Genomic DNA, 18,723 nt, shown 5'->3' with positions numbered 1-18,723 from the left:
GCAGCAGGAGATAATGGAGACGCCGCTCTCTGACCTCCTGTGTCACCGTGCCTCCAGTATAAAGTTCAGTTCTCTTCTCTTACTGGTCCCACTACTCCACACAGCAGCACTGGGGTAAGTTACTGTGGGAGGGAACTGGGAAGTTAGGAGAGTCCTGAAGCTGCTGCCCCTGCACATCTTGTGTCCCCCTGTTGTTCCAGCTCCTCACAGACCTTTGCCCACCAACTATCTCACCTATACTTTATACAGAGCAAGAAGTTATGTCTCCCAGTGTCCCCCTCTTCCCTCTCATCAGTAACATTTCACACTTTCCCAGCCCCTCACCCCCACATAATATGTAATGTCTCTGGAGGTTATATCAGTACTGGAGCGTTATAAGAGGAGCGGCTGATATCAGTCACATATGATGTAATGTCTCTGGAGGTTACCGTATTTTTCGCCCCATAAGACACACTCTTCCCCCCCCCAAAAAAATGGGGGAAAAATGCAGGCAGGCAGGCCGGGCGGCAGCGTAACTCCCCGATGTCACGTGCCTGTGCCGCCTACTTTATGAATGAAGCAGGCGGCGCAGGCACGTGACTTCAGTGAGTGACGCGCCGGCCGCCCGGCCTGCCTGCCTGCATTGTACAGAAGCTGTTAGGGTGTACGGTAATATTAGGAGTGAGGGGGCATGTTTAATCACTTTTAATTGAATGAGCCTTTTTAAATTTGTATACTGGAGCAGTGGGGGGGGGGGGGGGGGGATGTGGATGACAGTTTTATGGGGGACATCTGTGGATGGCACTGTTAAGGGGTGGGGGGGTCTGTGGTTGGCAGTTATGGGCTGGGGGGTCTGTGGATGGCACATATATAACAGTGCCATCCACAGATCCCCCATAATAGTGCCATCCACAGATCCCCCATAACAGTGCCATCCACAGATCCCCCATAACAGTGCCATCCAGATCCCCATAACAGTGCCATCCACAGATCCCCCATAACAGTGCAATCCACAGATCCCCCCGTAACAGTATCCTTCACAGATACTCCCCCCATAACAGTGTCCGTCTCAGATCCCCCCCATAACAGTGCGTCATCCACAGTTACACTCATAAGGCCCCTTTCACACGGGTGAGTATTCCGCGCGGGTTGAAAGCATTGCACCCGCACTGAATCCTGACCTATTCATTTCTATGGGGCTGTGCACACAAGCGGTGATTTTCACGCATCACTTGTGCGTTGCGTGAAAATAGCAGCATGTTCCTCTTTGTGCGTTTTTCACGTAACGCAGGCCACATAGAAATATGTGGGGTTGCGTGAAAATCTCAAGCATCCGCAAGCAAGTGCAGATGCGGTGCGATTTTCACGCATGGTTGCTAGGAGACGATCGAGATGGAGACTCGATCATTATTATTTTCCCTTATAACATGGTTATAAGGGAAAATAATAGCATTCTGAATACAGAATGCATAGGACAGTAGTGCTGGAGGGGTTAAAAAAATAATAATAATAATTTAACTCACCTTAATCCACTTGCTCGCGCAGCCCGGCATCTCTTCTGTCTTCTTCTTTGCTGTGTGCAGGAAAAGGACCTGTGGTGACGTCACTCCGGTCATCACATGATCCATCACCATGGTAAAAGATCATGTGATGGACCATGTGATGACCAGAGTGACGTCACCACAGGTCCTTTTCCTCCAGTGCTATTGTACTATGTATTCAGAATGCTATTATTTTCCCTTATAACCATGTTATAAGGGAAAATAATACAATCTACAGAACACCGATCCCAAGCCCGAACTTCTGTGAAGAAGTTCGGGTTTGGGTACCAAACATGCCGATTTTTCTCACGCGCGTGCAGAACGCATTACAATGTTTTGCACTTGTGTGGAAAAATCGTGCATGTTCCCGCAAAGCACCCACACCTTTTCCCGCAACGCCTGTGTGAAAGAGGCCTAACAGTGCGTCATCCACAGATCCCCCCATAACAGTGTGTCATCCACAGATCCCCCCATAACAGTGTGTCATCCACAGATCCCCCCATAACAGTGCGTCATCCACAGATCCCCCATAACAGTGCCATCCCCAGATCCCCCATAACAGTGTCCTTCACAGATCCCCAGTAATAGTGCCATCCACAGACCACCATTAGTTCCAACCCCACCAAAAGCACACCTTTTGGTTAAAAATATTTTTTTTCTTATTTTCCTCCCCAAAAACCTAGGTGCGTCTTATGGGCCGGTGCGTCTTATAGGGCGACAAATACAGTATATCAGTACTAGAGCGTTATAAGAGGAGTGGCCGATATCAGTCACATGTGATGTAATGTCTCTGGAGGTTATATCAGTGCTGGAGCGTTATAAAAGGAACCGCTGATATCAGTCACATATGACTGTGGATAGGTCATCAGTATCTGATTGGTGGGGTCTGACACCCGGGACTAGGGATCGACCGTTAACCTGTGAACTTTCAGGCCGATAGCCTTAGGGGCTAGAACCTGGATCCATTGTCCTATTCATCCTAATAGAGCTCTGTTAGGGTGAATAGGACTTCACACTCTTCCTGGCTACCATGGTAACTGATCGGAGCCCCAGGATTACACTGCTGGGGCTCCAATCAGAAGCTGCCACTGCCACCAATGAAGATAACTTTCCCATTAAGTCAAATATAGCGACACCTGACCTCTATGAGAGGTAGCTGCGATCCGCGGCAGTTAACCCCTCAGGTGCAGCTATATGATACACCCGCCTCCTATATTTGAATTAATAACTGAGTTAACATCATTGGTGGCGCAATGGCCACAGCCCCTCCCCTCCTCTTCCCCTCTTGCCTCACACTGGTGGCAGCGGCAGCAGCAGCACAGGGGGGAGGGACTGCTTCCTTCTCCCCTGTGCTGCTGAGGGAACATTGATCGCGTTGATAGCAGCGCGATCCATGTTCGCGATTCGTTATCGGCATATCAGCAAGGTTAGATGCTGATACCGATAACTTTGAAAATCCTGAATATCGGCTGATAATATCGGTAAATCCGATAATCGGTCGATCCCTACCTGGGACCACTGCTGATCAGCTGTTTGAGAAGGCACCGGTGCTCCAGTGAGCCCTGTGCCCTTCTCTGTGATTTTTCTGGGCCATGTGACGTCACGTTCATTGATCAAGTGGCCTAGGAGCAGCTCAGCCCCATAGAAGTGAAAGGGGTTGAGCATGATACCAAGCACAGCTGCTATACAATGTATGGCGCTGAGCTTGGTGAGCTGTGAGGAGGCCGGCGCATGCGCATTAATTACTGTGATGCCGTACCAGGAATGGAATTCGCAGTGCGCATGCGCCGGCCGACGGAATGGAGTGCGCAGGCGCGGGATCTTGGCGAAAGAAGAAGTAAGAAGATGGGCGGGCAGAGGGAAAGACTGGGCGGGGGGAAGTGACGATAAGGCAGAGCTGCCTGGGCACCTACGAGGTTGACACCGCCCCTGGGCACTTGTGAGTCCTCATTTGCATATCCTACTAAGATGATTTTTGCCAGTTTTATAAGTCCACGATTGCTTATAAAGGTAACGTTTTTATCAACTGTAATGCTGCTAGAAAGCTATGGGAAGGGTTAAAAAGGTGAAACTGTGATGACAGACTCCCTTTAAAGAGAAACAATTTGATATAGTGCAGTGCACAATACTGTTCTGTTTAGCATACTGTCTTGTGTGCTACATTCATGTGTGCGAGACTGAAAAATGAACAAGTAATATCTCCAGCTCTAGGGTGGGCCCCCAAAATCAATTCCACTGGTGGGCCCTAGGCACCCAATCCGACACTGAATGAATGAATAGGGGACGAGGAGACACATGTGATGGGATTATCTCCTGAGTGTATCATAGGAGTCGGCTGCTATTATAATCAACTATCTTAATCCCATCACTAACACAATCAGTGGGAATCTCAGTGCAGAGTTAACCCTTTTTGTGTTGCTGGATCCACACCATGCCTTTTTAATATGCTATAGGAAATATGTGGCATATAAATTACACACATAAATAAGGGTTCATAGTTCCTTGTAAACCCAAAAGGTCTGAGAGGGTCTCCATAGTTCTCGGTCCATAGTCTGTAGGAAGGAGGCTAGCCCTCAGGCTTCTCCAGCAGCCCCAGTGACGGTTCAGTCCATCAAAGTCCATTCTTCAAGGGCTAACACAGATATTAACTAGTGTTTATCTTGAATTTTTATTGCTTCAAGATCTAGAAAATATTATAGATTTTTTTTAAATCACTATTATGCTATCTAGCTTCCATATCTTTTTTTTATAGTTATTATTTTACCTATCATTAATACATTTTTATTAGAAGTGTTTTTAACCTATCAATTTATTTTTATAGATGTTATATTATTAAATCATTACATATCATATACAATACACAACATATAACAATCACACAAAGGCTGTATGCCAAAAGCCAGGTATGCGCAAGCCAACAACCTATCCATGAGACAGGTACAGTCAGCATACCTTACAATGACAGCCTTGTGCACTATGAGGCAGTTATCACACCTTGGATAAGGCCTCATGCACACGGCCGTGTTCCCATCGGTCCCATGGCCTAGGCAGCGCTTTGTCCCATTCAAGTAAACTAAGGCTACTTTCACACTAGCGTTTTTACTGGATCCGGCAGGGTTCAGCAAAAACGCTTCCGTTACTAATAATACAACTGTGAGGAATATGGATTATTATTTAATGTCAGCCATGTTCTCACACCAGCCATCTGCTGTCTGATAGCAGAGGGAGGAGCACCGCAGGGGGTCCTGGCTTCAAACAAGCCACTCGCTTACACATAGCACCTACTCCAGCCAGCCAGGAACCCGGCTAATGGAACAGGAAAAACCTCCCCACAGGGGGTCTATGCCATTCCCCAGTTCAATGGGAAAGTATCAGACATCATGGAACCGGCGCTTCATAACTAAATATGAATCACCTGTGCATCACATACATAAGTCAGTTAGATATGTGTACCTGTGGCCAAGACGGTCAGGCTGTTAAGCCGAATGCACACGGCCGTGTTTCACAGCTGTGATCGGTCCGTGGTAACACGGCCTGGATTCCTGGAGCGCACTGCGTCATTGGTTGCTATGAAGCCGTGCGTTTCATGCCGCCGCTGCACTACAGTAATACACTCGTATAGATCATACGAGTGTATTACTGTAGTGCAGCGGCGGCATGAAGCACACGGCATCATAGCAACCAATGACGCAGTGCGCTCCTGCTCTCAGCAGGAATCCAGGCCGTGTTACCACGGACCGCTCACGGCCATGTGCATTCAGCTTTACTTGTAGTTTGGTAATAGGACGTCAGGGAGGGGAGATACACATATCTCCCCACAGAAACCAAATAACGGTACCATGTTTGGACTCTACCTGTATCTGGAACCCAGGTGGATCCGCTGGTCCCAGGGAGCTATGAACCCGAAGGGGTTTTGAGGGTCTTTGGGCTGCCAGGGCCAGCAGGGAGGGGGGACCTCTCCCAGAGACGGAGAGGGGAAGGGCCGGCTACAGGTCAAAGGGCCCATGCAAGCCAGCAGGCGTGTCTTTCTTCTGAAGGGGGGGTCATGCTGCATACATGTTTGAAAGGGAGCTGGAAACGTCTGACATCACTGCCTCCCATGTGACTACAGCCAAGCCTTACAGAAACCCATTATTCATCACCACCCAAAGGAATCATCCATCTGGTAAACTGACTTTTGTTTTGGCCTAGTTATACGCTACTGCGGGTTGGTTTCTTATCCTATATAATCCCGTTAGCGGACCGGGCTCATATCAAACGAGAAGCTGGTGGCAGTCTTCCCGGGCTGAGGAAGCGCTGTTTCACTGGGGCAGTGAAAAGGCTCCCTCAGCTCGTTGCCTCTCTGTGCCCGTGTGGACAGGAGGAGTCTGTGAACACTGTACCAAGCTGACCTTACCTGCTCCTCAGGGATGGCGTGTCGTCACGCCTTTGTAACCAGTGACTATACCGTATCTCGCTGGCTCTACTTATCTGACGTCCGGCGGCAGCGAGGTGCAGTATTCGTCACAACAACCATCTGCATACGTTATGAACGGATCCGGTTGTATTATCTTTAACATAGCCAAGACGGATCCGTCATGAACTCCATTGAAAGTCAATGGAGGACGGATCTGTTTTCTATTGTGTCAGAGAAAACTGATCCGTCCCCATTGACTTGCATTGAGGGTCATGGCGGATCTCTCTTGCTCCGCATCCCAGGATGAAAAGCAAACTACAACTTGTTGCGGTATGCTCTCCGGTATGGGAACGCAACCAAACGGAACGGAATGCATTTTGGAGCATTCCGTTCTTTTTAGTTCAGTGTTTTCCTCATTGACAATGAATGGGTACAAAACGGAAAGAGTTTTTTTCCCCGGTATTGAGCCCCTATGACGGATCTCAATACCAGAAAACTAAAACGCTACTATGAAAGTAGCCTAAGCTGACATACCAAGCGCAGCCGCTATCCAGTGGACTGCGCTCTGCTTGGTAAACTGTGAGGAGAGTTGTTGCCTCTTCAAATAGCTAATCATCAGGGGTGCCAGATGTCGGACCCATATTGATCACATACTAATGACCTATCCTAAGGATAGGTCATCAGTATAAAACACTCAGAAAACCAATTTTTATCTAGAATGTGATTAAAATCATGTAAAAAAATATGAATGCAGTTTAATTTTATTTTTGGTTTGAGTTGACTTGACTTAGGGTGGGTTCACATTGCATTCTATAATTCCGTTTGACGTATACGCTAAAAAAAGGATAAAAACACAGTAAACCACGTTTTTGTATGCTGCAGTGTCCGATAAAAAAAAAAGTATACTGTTTTTTTACAATGGAAATGGTATCTTTTTTTTTTTTTTTTGACAGTGGAACTTTATGGTGAACAAATGCCACTGTATGGCATCTGTCGGAGGCATCCGTTTAATGTATAGTTTTTGTATACGTTAGACAGATGGGGAAAAACACAATGTGAACCCACCCTCATCCCATCAAAGATTCTTTTTGAAAGTGAAAGACAGGAGCAGAAGTTAGAAAAGCAGGCTATTTTTGGAACTGCTGAGTATTCAATAGTTAAACTTAGACACAGGCTACAAGCGTCTTCAGAATTTACAAGTCACTGTGTATTGGAAGCTTCCTTTCCGTCAGCAAAATTAGGACCTGTGGAACGGGAACCTTTCTCAACAAGCGGTCATGTTGCTGTGGTTTTGAGCAGTGAGTTGTGTGTAGATTTGACCTTATGTTCATTAGTTTTCCTGATCAGTAGCATGCCATAAGCACTTCTATAAGCAATGGATGAGTTGAACGAAGTCATTCTTGAAGTTGACAGGAAGCTGTTCCAAGTGGAGAAATCTGTGTTGGCGGCAGAAAGTAGTTATTTCCAAATATTGTTTTATGGAGGATTTAAAGAGAGTACATTACGACACATTCATCTCAATGGCGTAAACAAGGAATGTTTTCAGACGCTATTAGACTTTGTAAAAAATGGGAGTATGGAACTTAACCAAGGAAATGTCACAAATCTCCTGGAAACGGCAGATTTTCTAGATTTGAGGCAAGCTAAGCTGTTCTGCATTGCATTTCTAGTTCATGAACTAAAAGTGTCCAACTGCTTGGGTATGATATCTTATGCCCAGCAATATGGATGTGTAGATCTTTATGAATCTGCTGTTCATGTTGCTGTCACCCACTTATCTGAGCTTATGAATGACTATGAAGATGAATTCAGTCAACTAGATAAGGAAACTCTAGAAGTGTTGCTACAATCTGATGATTTATATGTATCAAATGAAGATGTTGTGTTTGAAGCTGTTATGAAATGGGTTCTGATGGACACCATACGAGAGAAGAATTTTGAAGAGTTAGTTGCATTGGTGAGACCTGCATTCCTTAGCCTCACCTTCCTCAATGCTCTCGTCAAACGAATTCAAAGATCAAAAGGGCAAGACACCTACTTCAGGCTTTTAGAAGCCTTGAATAGTAATCCACCTATTACATGGAGCACCATGGGCAATATGATTTCAGCCAGCAGAACGTATGAGACCTTGTATGTCCTTGGTGGAAAACATGAAAAAGAAGAGCAAGAACTGTATATCTATCTGCCTAAAACTAATACATGGAAAGCATGCTCCCTTTTACAACGTAAAAACCTTACCCAGTATGCAGTGGCCACAGTAGGTAACTCTCAAAATATAATCATCATATATATCATGCAATATGAATGTTTCATGTTATGATGGCAGAATCATAGGTGGTACATCTTATGGCACACTGATTTGTGATGTATAATCACACATTCAGTACTGGCAGATACTTTAGGTTCTATTTCATACAAAAATTCTGATAATAGATTTTTATTCATTTTCTGTATAAATGATATCCAATTCTATACTTTTCTATGCCAGTTATAAGTTCATTTTCATATTTAGCAGTTGAGAAGCCACAACCTCAAACCGACTCTCATCCATGTACTTTCAACATCTGGATGAAGTTATAAAACCTGCAGCGTTTAAAGAGGTTGTCCGAGTTATTTTTTTGTTCTTTCTATGTTCCTAACTAGGCAAATATAACAACTTTACAATTAACTCACTTTATCTGCAGTGCCTGGTTTATCAGATTTCACTGAGGGTCACATGACCTGTGATGTCAGCTTCTCTCCCTGCTCTGATAAAGTTTGTTGCACAATCCTGCAAACGAGACATCACTGTGCTGGCCACGCCCCCCTTCACTGCCGGGCTGTCTGCTCTCTCCTAGGATTCTTAACCCCTTCAGCTGCACAGAAGTGACAATTCTGGGCACAGGAGCTGACAGACTAGAGAGAGCATTGCACAAGAAGGTAGGGGGAAGATCCTGTGTGTATTAGCAGTGTCATTATACAGCTGGGACTTGTAGTTCTACACTTACAAGTTGCTGTTGATTCTCCCAACCCTCAGGGCAGCATTTGTTTCCACTCCCTTAGCAGTGTCATTATACAGCTGGGACTTGTATTTCTACACATACAACATTTTGCTGAGTCTCCCAGAAGGCAGACATGTCACTCAGGGAAGCTCTTGTATTCACTCCCTTAGCAGAGCAGGGGGAGGGGCAGACACGTCACTCAGGGCAGCTCTTGTATTCACTCCCTTAGCAGAGCAGGGGGAGGGGCAGAGATTGTTTTTATTGCATGTAAACAAAGGGCCAGAAAAGAACCACGGAAATGAGGAAATATATATATATATTTTTTGCATAAAACTTGCTTAGCTTAGTTATATATTGCTGCCCATCAGATTTTCAGTGCTATATTATTTTTTTTCATAACTTGGACAACCCCTTTAAGGCTGCGTTCATACCTGAGTGTTCGGGATGGAGCGCTCTTTATGCGCGATTGTATGCGCGTTTACAATCGCGGCTCCGGAACAAGCGAACGCCCATTGTCGCGCGTTCCCGGAAGTCTATGTACGGGAACGCGTGACAAGACGACCCAAAGAAGCTCCTGTACTCCTTGGGGCGTCGGGCGCTTTACAGCGTGATCGTACATGCTGTAAAACGCTCAGGTGAGAACCATTCCCATAGGGAATCATTGGTTCTTGCCTGTTGAGCGTTTTACAGCGCTTAGGAACGTGCTGTAACACGCTCAGGTCTGAACCCAGCCTAAGGGAGCTTGATCTGACGTTGGGTGTGGCAAGATGCATCTGCTTGTTGAGAGGTTGAGTTGCCTTATCATCCATCCAACAGCTAGTAAGTATCATGTACAGGTCTATTACTAATTGATGAGACTAGTGCATGATACTCTCTAGGAGTTGTCAAGGCAACAAGAACTCCCAGCATGTGGTTGCATCTCTAGACACCTGAAGTCAGATAAGATGGGAGAATATGGCTGTACAACCCCTCTAAAATTGCAGTAAATCTCCTAAATATGATCACAGACAGATAATGTTTGAATTAAAAAAAAAAACAAATATTATATTTTTTCCTTTAAAGGGGTTGTCCGGGTTCAGAGCTGAAGCCGGACATACCCTTATTTTCACCCAGGTAGCCCTCCTGAGGCTAGCATCGGAGCATCTGATGCTCCGATGCGCTCCATTGCCCTGCGCTAAATCGCGCAGGGCAAGGGCTCTTTTGTTTTCAATAACACACTGCAGGGTGGAAACTTCCGCCCGGCAGTGTGTTCGGTGACATCACCGGCTCTGATGGGTGGGCTTTAGCGCTGCCCTAGCCGTTTTACTGGCTAGGGCAGCGCTAAATCCCGCCCATCAGTGCCGGTGGCGTCACCGGGGTTCCTGGCAGCCCCATGGAGAGCCCCGGTATGTCACCGGATCACCAAAAAATGCCTTTGCCCTGCGCCATTTAGCGCAGGGCAAAGGAGAGCATTGGAGCATGAACTGCTCCGATGCTCATGTCAGGGGGCTGCCGGGGTGAAAATGGAGGTATGTCTGGGTTCAGCTCTGAACCCGGACAACCCCTTTAAGGGTCTATAACGTTTCAAACTTTTCGAAAGAGACATATCAAAAATTTTTGATCGGTGGGGGTTTGAGCACTGAGACCCCCACCTGTCTGTAGAATGAGGGGAGAAAAGCATGCGCATAGAGCTCTCTCCTCTCTGCATGAGAAGGGCTTCATAGAAGTCTATGGGCCAGTTTCAGTTCCATCCTCAACAGCGAGGAGAAAGATCACGCTATGCACAATCTTCTCTTCCCTGGTTTAAGGGATCATTGGGGTCCCAGCTCAGCTAGTGACTCTTTAAAGTGGTTGTACCCAGTTTTCGAGTTATCCTTTATGTACAGGATCCCAAACCACTGGGACCCCCACCAAAGAAAGGGGGTCTCAGTCCCCCAATCTGATCAAGCAGTAGGTCGCGCCTGTGTTCTACCATTCATTCTCTATGGGACTGCCGGAGATAGCCAAGTACAGTGCTTGTCTATTTGCATCCATCCTATAGAGAGTAAATGGAGTGGCAGGGTACTTGCTTGACCTGCCAAACCATTAGATCATAGAACCCCCCCCCCCCCCCCCAAAAAAAAAAATGAAAACATGCATGTTATGAACCCCAAACCAAGGTTCTCATGGATGTATAACTCTAAATAGACTCTCCCAGTATTGGGAATAAAGGATATGTGAAAGAGATGTTCATCGGATAGAAAAAGATTTACTTACTTTGTGATGAAGTGGATCACTGAATAATTGTATGCTAGGCAATGGGTGGTATCTGGTAACTAGGGAATTTTTCTAATTGTTCATGGTAATTCAGCATTTAGTTCTATCAATGGCTACTAGTTGATGAGAAACCAAGGAAAACAGGAGTGAAAGTGTAGCCACACAAGGGCAGAATGAGAATTTAAAGTGGCCTTGGAAAAAAACTAAAAGTGGCCCTATTTGGTAAGTAGGTCCAGACTGAAAGAAGGTTGGGCCAACATAAGTAGGCAGATTCAACTCAAGTAGGAGGAGCCAGCAATAGAGGGGCAGTATATTTGGTTCTAGAGCAGAATCATATACAGTGCTCCAGACTAAATTAAATATCAAGGAGCCTTGTGTAGTTGCCCATTTGTCTTTCCTTTTGATTAGTTCTTCTAACCCATGGATGTCAAACTAATGGCCCTCCAGATGTTGCAAAACTACAACTCCCATCATTCCCTGATAGCTGTAGTATGCCCAGGCATGATGGGAGTTGTAGTTTTGCAACAGCTGGAGGGCCACGAGTTTGACATCCCTGTTCTAACCCATCAATATTGAGGCTCACCGTACTGCATTACACCCCCTCACTTTTCCTCCATTAAAGCCCCCACCTACTCTCAACCCCATAGCTACTGTAGTGTTCCATCCAAAAAATAACATAAAAATTGGGATGCTTAGGAGCATGAGGTTTCCTAGGCTACAGCCCACACAGTTAAAGGGGTTGTGCACTAATTTCTATGAACTCTCAGACTAGCCAGATTTGCATTGCTGATCATACTTCCTTGATCCCTAGGTGCTAGGCCTTGGCTCATTCACTTCCAGGCCTCCGCTGCTTGTCTTCGGTTTCTCCATGAAAACTTTTATCTTAATGCCACTGCAGCCTATCACTGGCCACAGTGGAGATCTGCTCCCCTTGCATCACATGACCATTTAACATAATGCAAGGGAAGTAGTGATCAGTTATTGTCTGTAACGGCGTCAAACAGGACGTTTTCATGAAGAGACTCAAGACAAGCAATGTGGGCTGTGGAGCAAACGAGCCAGGACCCCGAACTGGGGATCAGGTAAGTATGATCACCAACAAAGGTCCTGCCAGTCTCAGAAATTAGTGTATACAAACCGTTTAACCCCTTAAGGACACATGACGTACCGATACGGCATGTTTCCCGAGTCCTTAAGGACACATGACGTACTGGTACGTCATGAGTTTAAAACGCGATTGCGGCGCTGCGGGGGTTAATCGGAACAGGATGCCTGCTGAAATCATTCAGCGGGCATCCTGTCACAACACCGGGGGGGGAGTCATATGACCCCTGTATCGGCGATTGCAGCAAACCTTCAGCGCTTTCTGCAGTTTCTGATCCCCGCGGTCCCTGAATGCGGGGATCAGAAACTTTAAAATCCCCAAAATAAAGATTTTTTCACCCCCTGCACCCCTGAATGATTTTATGCCGGCGGGTGGTGCAGGGGGGGGGGGGGTTGCAGGTCGGTGCAGGCGGTGCAGAAGGCGGGCGGTGCGGCAGGCGGAATCGCGATCCCCCGCCCGCCTCCTCTTGAATATTCATTGATATCCAGTGGGTATACCAGAGTGTCAGCACATTGCTGACAATCTGGTATAAACGGCTGACATCTGTCCTGTGTCAGCCATTTAACCCTTTCCATACCGCGGTCCGTACTGACCGCTGTATGGAAAGGGTTAACAGTCGGGGAGCGCCCTCCCTCTCCCATCGGGGGGCTGCTGTGCCTTTGCAGCCCCCAGACAGATCTGTGCTAAAGGCATATACAGTTGCAAGAAAAAGTATGTGAACCCTTTGGAATGATATGGATTTCGGCAGAAATTGGTCATAAAATGTGATCTGATCTTCATGTAAGTCCCAACAATAGACAATCACAGTCTGCTTAAACTAATAACACACAAAGAATTAAATGTTACCATGTTTTTCTTTAACACACCATGTAAACATTCACAGTGCAGGTGGAATAAGTATGTGAACCCTTGGATTTAATAACTGGTTGAACCTCCTTTGGCAGCAATAACTTCCACCAAACGTTTCCTGTAGTTGCAGATCAGACGTGCACAACGGTCAGGAGTAATTCTTGACCATTCCTCTTCACAGAACTGTTTCAGTTCAGCAATATTCTTGGGATGTCTGGTGTGAATCGCTTTCTTGAGGTCATGCCACAGCATCTCAGTTGGGTTGAGGTCAGGACTCTGACTGGGCCACTCCAGAAGGTATATTTTCTTCTGTTTAAGCCATTCTGTTGTTGATTTACTTCTATGCTTTGGGTCGTTGTCCTGTTGCAACATCCATCTTCTGTTGAGCTTCATCTGGTGGACAGATGGCCTTAAGTTCCTGCAAAATGTCTTGATAAACTTGGGAATTAATTTTTCCTTCGATGATAGCAATCCGTCCAGGCCCTGACGCAGCAAAGCAGCCCCAAACCATGATGCCCCCACCACCATACTTCACAGTTGGGATGAGGTTTTGATGTTGGTGTGCTGTGCCTCTTTTTCTCCACACATAGTGTTGTGTGTTTCTTCCAAACAACTCAACTTTGGTTTCATCTGTCCACAGAATATTTTGCCAGTACTGCTGTGGAACATCCAGGTGCTCTTGTGCAAACTGTAAACATGCAGCAATGTTTTTTTTGGACAGCAGTGGCTTCCTCTGTGGTATCCTCCCATGAGATCCATTCTTGTTTAGTGTTTTACGTATCGTAGATTCGCTAACAGGGATGTTAGCATATGCCAGAGACTTTTGTAAGTCTTTAGCTGACACTCTAGGATTCTTCTTCACCTCATTGAGCACTCTGCGCTGTGCTTTTGAAGTCATCTTTACAGGACGCCCACTCCTAGGGAGAGTAGCAGCAGTGCTGAACTTTCTCCATTTATAGACAATTTGTCTTACCGTGGACTGATGAACAGCAAGTCTTTTGGAGATACTTTTATAACCCTTTCCAGCTTTATGCAAGTCAACAATTCTTAATCGTAGGTCTTCTGAGAGCTCTTTTGTGCGAGGCATCATTCACATCAGGCAATGCTTCTTGTGAAAAGCAAACCTAGAACTGGTGTGTGTTTTTTATAGGGCAGGGCAGCTGTAACCAACACCTCCAATCTCATCTCATTGATTGGACTCCAGTTGGCTGACACCTCACTCCAATTAGCTCTTGGAGATGTCATTAGTCTAGGGGTTCACATACTTTTTCCACCTGCACTGTGAATGTTTACATGGTGTGTTCAATAAAAACATGGTAACATTTAATTCTTTGTGTGTTATTAAATTAAACAGACTGGGATTGTCTATTGTTGTGACTTAGATGAAGATCAGATCACATTTTATGACCAATTTGTGCAGAAATCCATATCATTCCAAAGGGTTCACATACTTTTTCTTGCAACTGTATCTGTTCAGACAAAGTGTAAGTAAAATACAGTACAATACACTATATAGTGTACTGTACTGTATTATACAGACATCAGACCCACTGGATCTTCAAGAACCAAGTGGGCCTGGGTCAAAAAAATGTAAAGAAAAGTGAAAAAAGTAAAGATAAAAAAAAAACATTTATCACTGAATAAAAAAATAAAAAATAAAATACACTACACATATTAGGTATCGCCGCGTCTGTAACGACCTGATCTATAAAACGGTCCTGTTACTTTCCCCGCGCGATGAACGCCATAAAAATAAAAAATAAAAAGTATGAGGAAATTTTAATTTTGCCCACCTTACTTCCCAAAAAAGGTAATAAAAGTGATAAAAAAAGTCGCATGTACGCCAAAATAGTACCAAAAATGAAATCATTGTGTAAAACTTACATAAATAAAAAAAAGTATACATATTGGGTATCTCCGTATCGACCGGCTATATGAAAATATCACATGACCTAACCCTTCAGATGAACACCGTAAAAAAATAAAAATAAAAATAGTGTAAAAAAAGCCATTTTTTTCATCTTATGTCACAAAAAGTGTAATAGCAAGCGATCAAAAAGTAATATGCACCCCAAAATAGTGCCAATCAAACCAAAATCTCATCCCACAAAAAATGAGACCCTACCTAAGATAATCGCCCAAAAACTGAAAAAACTATGGCTCTTAGACTATGTAGACACTAAAACATGATTTTTTTTGTTTCAAAAATGAAATCATTGTGTAAAACTTACATAAATAAAAAGAACTGTATACATCTTAGGTATCGCCGCATCCGTGACAACCTACTCTATAAAAATACCACATGATCTAACCTGTCAGATTAATGTTGTAAATAACAAAAAAAATAAAAACGGTGCCAAAAAAGCTATTTCTTGTTACCTTGCCTCACAAAAAGTGTAATATAGAGCAACCAAAAATGATATGTACCCTAAACTAGTACCAACAAAACTTCCACCCTATCCCATAGTTTCTAAAATGGGGTCACTTTTTGGAAGTTTCTACTCTAGGGGTGCATCAGGGGGGCTTCAAATGGGACATGGTGTCTAAAAAAACAGTCCAACAAAATCTGCCTTCCAAAATCCGTATGGCATTCCTTTCCTTCTGCGCCCTGCCGTGTGCCCGTACAGCAGTTTTCGACCACATATGGGGTGTTTCTGTAAACTACAGAATCAGGGCCATAAATAATGAGTTTTGTTTGGCTGTTAACCCTTGCTTTGTTACTGGAAAAAATGGATTAAAATGTAAAATTTGCCCAAAAATTTAAATTCTCAAATTTCATCTCCATTTGCCGATAACTCTTGTGCAACACCTAAAGGGTTAACAAAGTTTGCAAAATCAATTTTGAAAACCTTGAGGGTTGTAGTTTCTTAGATGGGGTCACTTTTATGGAGTTTGTACTCTAGGGGTGCATCAGGGGGGCTTCAAATGTGACATGGTGTAAATAAACCAGTCCAGCAAAATCTGCCTTCCAAAAACCATACGGTGCACCTTTCCCTCTACGCCCTACTGTGTGCCAGTACAGTAGTTTACTGCCACATATGGGGTGTTTCTGCAAACTACAGAATTGAGGCAATAAATATAGCAGTTTGTTTGGCTGTTAACCCTTGCTTTGTTACTGGAAAAAATTGATTAAAATGGAAAATTTGCCAAAAAATCTAGATTCTGAAATGTTATCACCATTTGCTATTAATTCTTGTGGAACACCTAAAGTCTTAACGACGTTTGTAAAATCAGTTTTGAATACCTTGAGGGGTGTAGTTTCTAGAATGGGGTCATTTTGGGTGGTTTCTATTATGTAAGCCTCACAAAGTGACTTCACACCTGAACTGGTCCCTAAAGAGTGGGTTTTTGAAAATTTCTGAAAAATTTCAAGATTTTCTTCTAAACTTCTAAGCCTTGTAACATCACCCAAAAATAAAATGTCATTCCCAAATTGATCCAAACATGAAGTAGACATATGGGTAATGTAAAGTAATAACTATTTTTGTAGGTATTACTATGTATTATAGAAGTAGAGAAATTGAAACTTGGAAATTTGCTATTTTTAAAAAAATGTTGGTAAATTGGGTATTTTTTAATAAATAAAAATGTTTTTTTTTTTTACTTCATTTTACCAGTGTCATGAAGTACAATATGTGACGAAAAAACTATCTCAGAATGGCCTGGATAAGTCAAAGTGTTTTAACCGCCTTCCGGACCGCCTAATGCAGGTTCGCAGTTGGCTGTCTCAGGCACAGTCACGCATATATGCGTCATCTCGCAAGACGCGAGATGACGCGCTTAGCCGGCCAGCGCATGCGCATCGCGGGCCGGCAAAAGTTAGAGGGGGGTCACGTCATCAGCTTGCCAGCCAATGATCGTGGCTGGCAAGCTGATGATTTAAAAAAAAACTAATCAGAAGCCAGTTAACACATTATATTTGTAAATATAATGTGTTAAATGGCTGCTGTGCTCCTCTGCTGGTCCTTTTCGTCGGTTGGTCTCAGCAGAGGAGCACACAGTGAGTACACACCAACAGCACACTTAGCCCCAGATCACCCCCCATCACCCCAAATCACCCCCTTGATCGCCCCTGTCAATCACCTAGTGAAAGGAAAAAAGTGATCAGTGTAAACTGTCACTTTTTTTTCCACTGGTATTGACTGATAGGTTTTAGGATAGTTTAGGCCCCTTGTAGTTAGCAATCGGCTAGCGCCCAGCCCACCGCACCGCAGTCACTGATTCGCTGATTAGCGTATCGCTAATCAGCATTTGTACTTTTATAGTATCTGTAAGTGATCAAAACTGATCACAGTCAGATCTATAATAGTATTAGTGTCAAATTAGCTCGCCCTCCTCCCAAAACGCAGTGTTTGCCCGATCAGGCCTGATCGGTCGCCCACACGTGAGTTCACCCACGCCCGCCCCGCCGCAGTGTCAACATTTTTATTTATTTTTTTATCACTGCACAATCACTTTCCAAGCGCTGCGGCGATAAAAAAAATCAGTTTTGATATTTTTTATCAATCGCAGCAGCCTCCGGTACTTCGCTAGCCTCCCATTTGTAAGACAGGTTTGCTTTTTTTCTTGGGTAGTCTCAGGGAATACCCCTAAATTTAGTAGTCCAAATGTCAAACAGGGGGTATTCTTCTGAAGAGGCCTACAGGCTTCTGACCCAGTCGGATGAGGAATGGGAACCCTCATCTGATGAATCTAGCGGGTCAGAATATGAACCTGTAGAAAGCAGTGGCAGTCTGACCCAAAGTGCGGACGAGGAGGTTGAGGTCCCTGATAGCACCAGGTGTACCCGGCCCCATGTTGCTAGACCACAGGTTGCGCAGGATCCGCTTCAAGGGCAGCAGAGTGGGGCTGGCGCTGTCGGATTAAGTGGTGAGGCATACACCAGCAGCGCAGCCCTCCCTGGACCTAGTACCAGCACTGCCGTACAACATGGTGAAGTGGCGAGCACCAGAAGGGCAGTTGAAGCCGGTACGGTGGCACGTGCAATAGTTACCCCGTTGCAGCCACTGCACAGACAGGCCCGTAGACCCCCTAGAGTCCCTGAGGTGCTGGCAAATCCTGATTGGCAGTCCCCAACTTCAGCCACACCATTAGTTCCCCCTTTCACCGCCCAGTCTAGAGTTCGGGTTGAGACAGCTCAGATCGGTGCGGCCCTGGGATTTTTTCAGCTGTTTTTGACTGCGGAGCTCTTGGACATAGTCGTGGCAGAAACAAACCGGTATGCCACACAATTTATAACCGCCAACCCGGGAAGCTATTATGCCCAGCCTTTCCGGTGGAAACCAGTCCAAGTTTCCGAATTAAAAAAATTCTGGGCCTTCTCCTCAACATGGGTCTAACCAAAAAGCATGAATTGCGGTCATATTGGTCCACGAACCCAATTCATCACATGCCCATGTTCTCTGCTGCCATGTCCAGGGCACGATTTGAGGCCATCCTGCGTTTCCTGCACTTTAGTGACAATAGCACCTCTCGTCCCAGAGGCCACCCACCGGCTCCACAAAATTCGGCCCCTCATAGACCACTTCAACCAGAAATTTGCAGATTTGTATACCCCTGAGCAAAACATCTGCGTAGACGAGTCCCTTATACATTTTACCGGGCGCCTTGGCTTCAAACAATACATCCCAAGCAAGC

At 45.0% G+C, this 18,723-nt stretch overlaps 1 protein-coding gene across 3 annotated transcripts in view; it reads left to right on the top strand.

The window, feature by feature from the left end:
• The first annotated feature begins 7,026 nt into the window (after window positions 1-7,026).
• The window catches only part of LOC122946136 (kelch-like protein 23), an 80,310-nt gene continuing 68,613 nt past the window's right edge, over window positions 7,027-18,723 (top strand). For all 3 annotated transcript variants that reach the window (XM_044305522.1, XM_044305531.1, XM_044305541.1), the window contains exon 1: window positions 7,027-8,177. In XM_044305522.1, coding sequence (XP_044161457.1) covers window positions 7,292-8,177 — 886 coding nt within the window. In that variant the 5' untranslated portion in view covers window positions 7,027-7,291. The remainder of the gene's footprint in view (window positions 8,178-18,723) is intronic.

The sequence above is a fragment of the Bufo gargarizans genome, chromosome 1 (genome assembly GCF_014858855.1).
Source record: "Bufo gargarizans isolate SCDJY-AF-19 chromosome 1, ASM1485885v1, whole genome shotgun sequence".
Classification (NCBI taxonomy): domain Eukaryota; kingdom Metazoa; phylum Chordata; class Amphibia; order Anura; family Bufonidae; genus Bufo; species Bufo gargarizans.
This window is presented reverse-complemented; position numbering and strand designations above follow the sequence as displayed.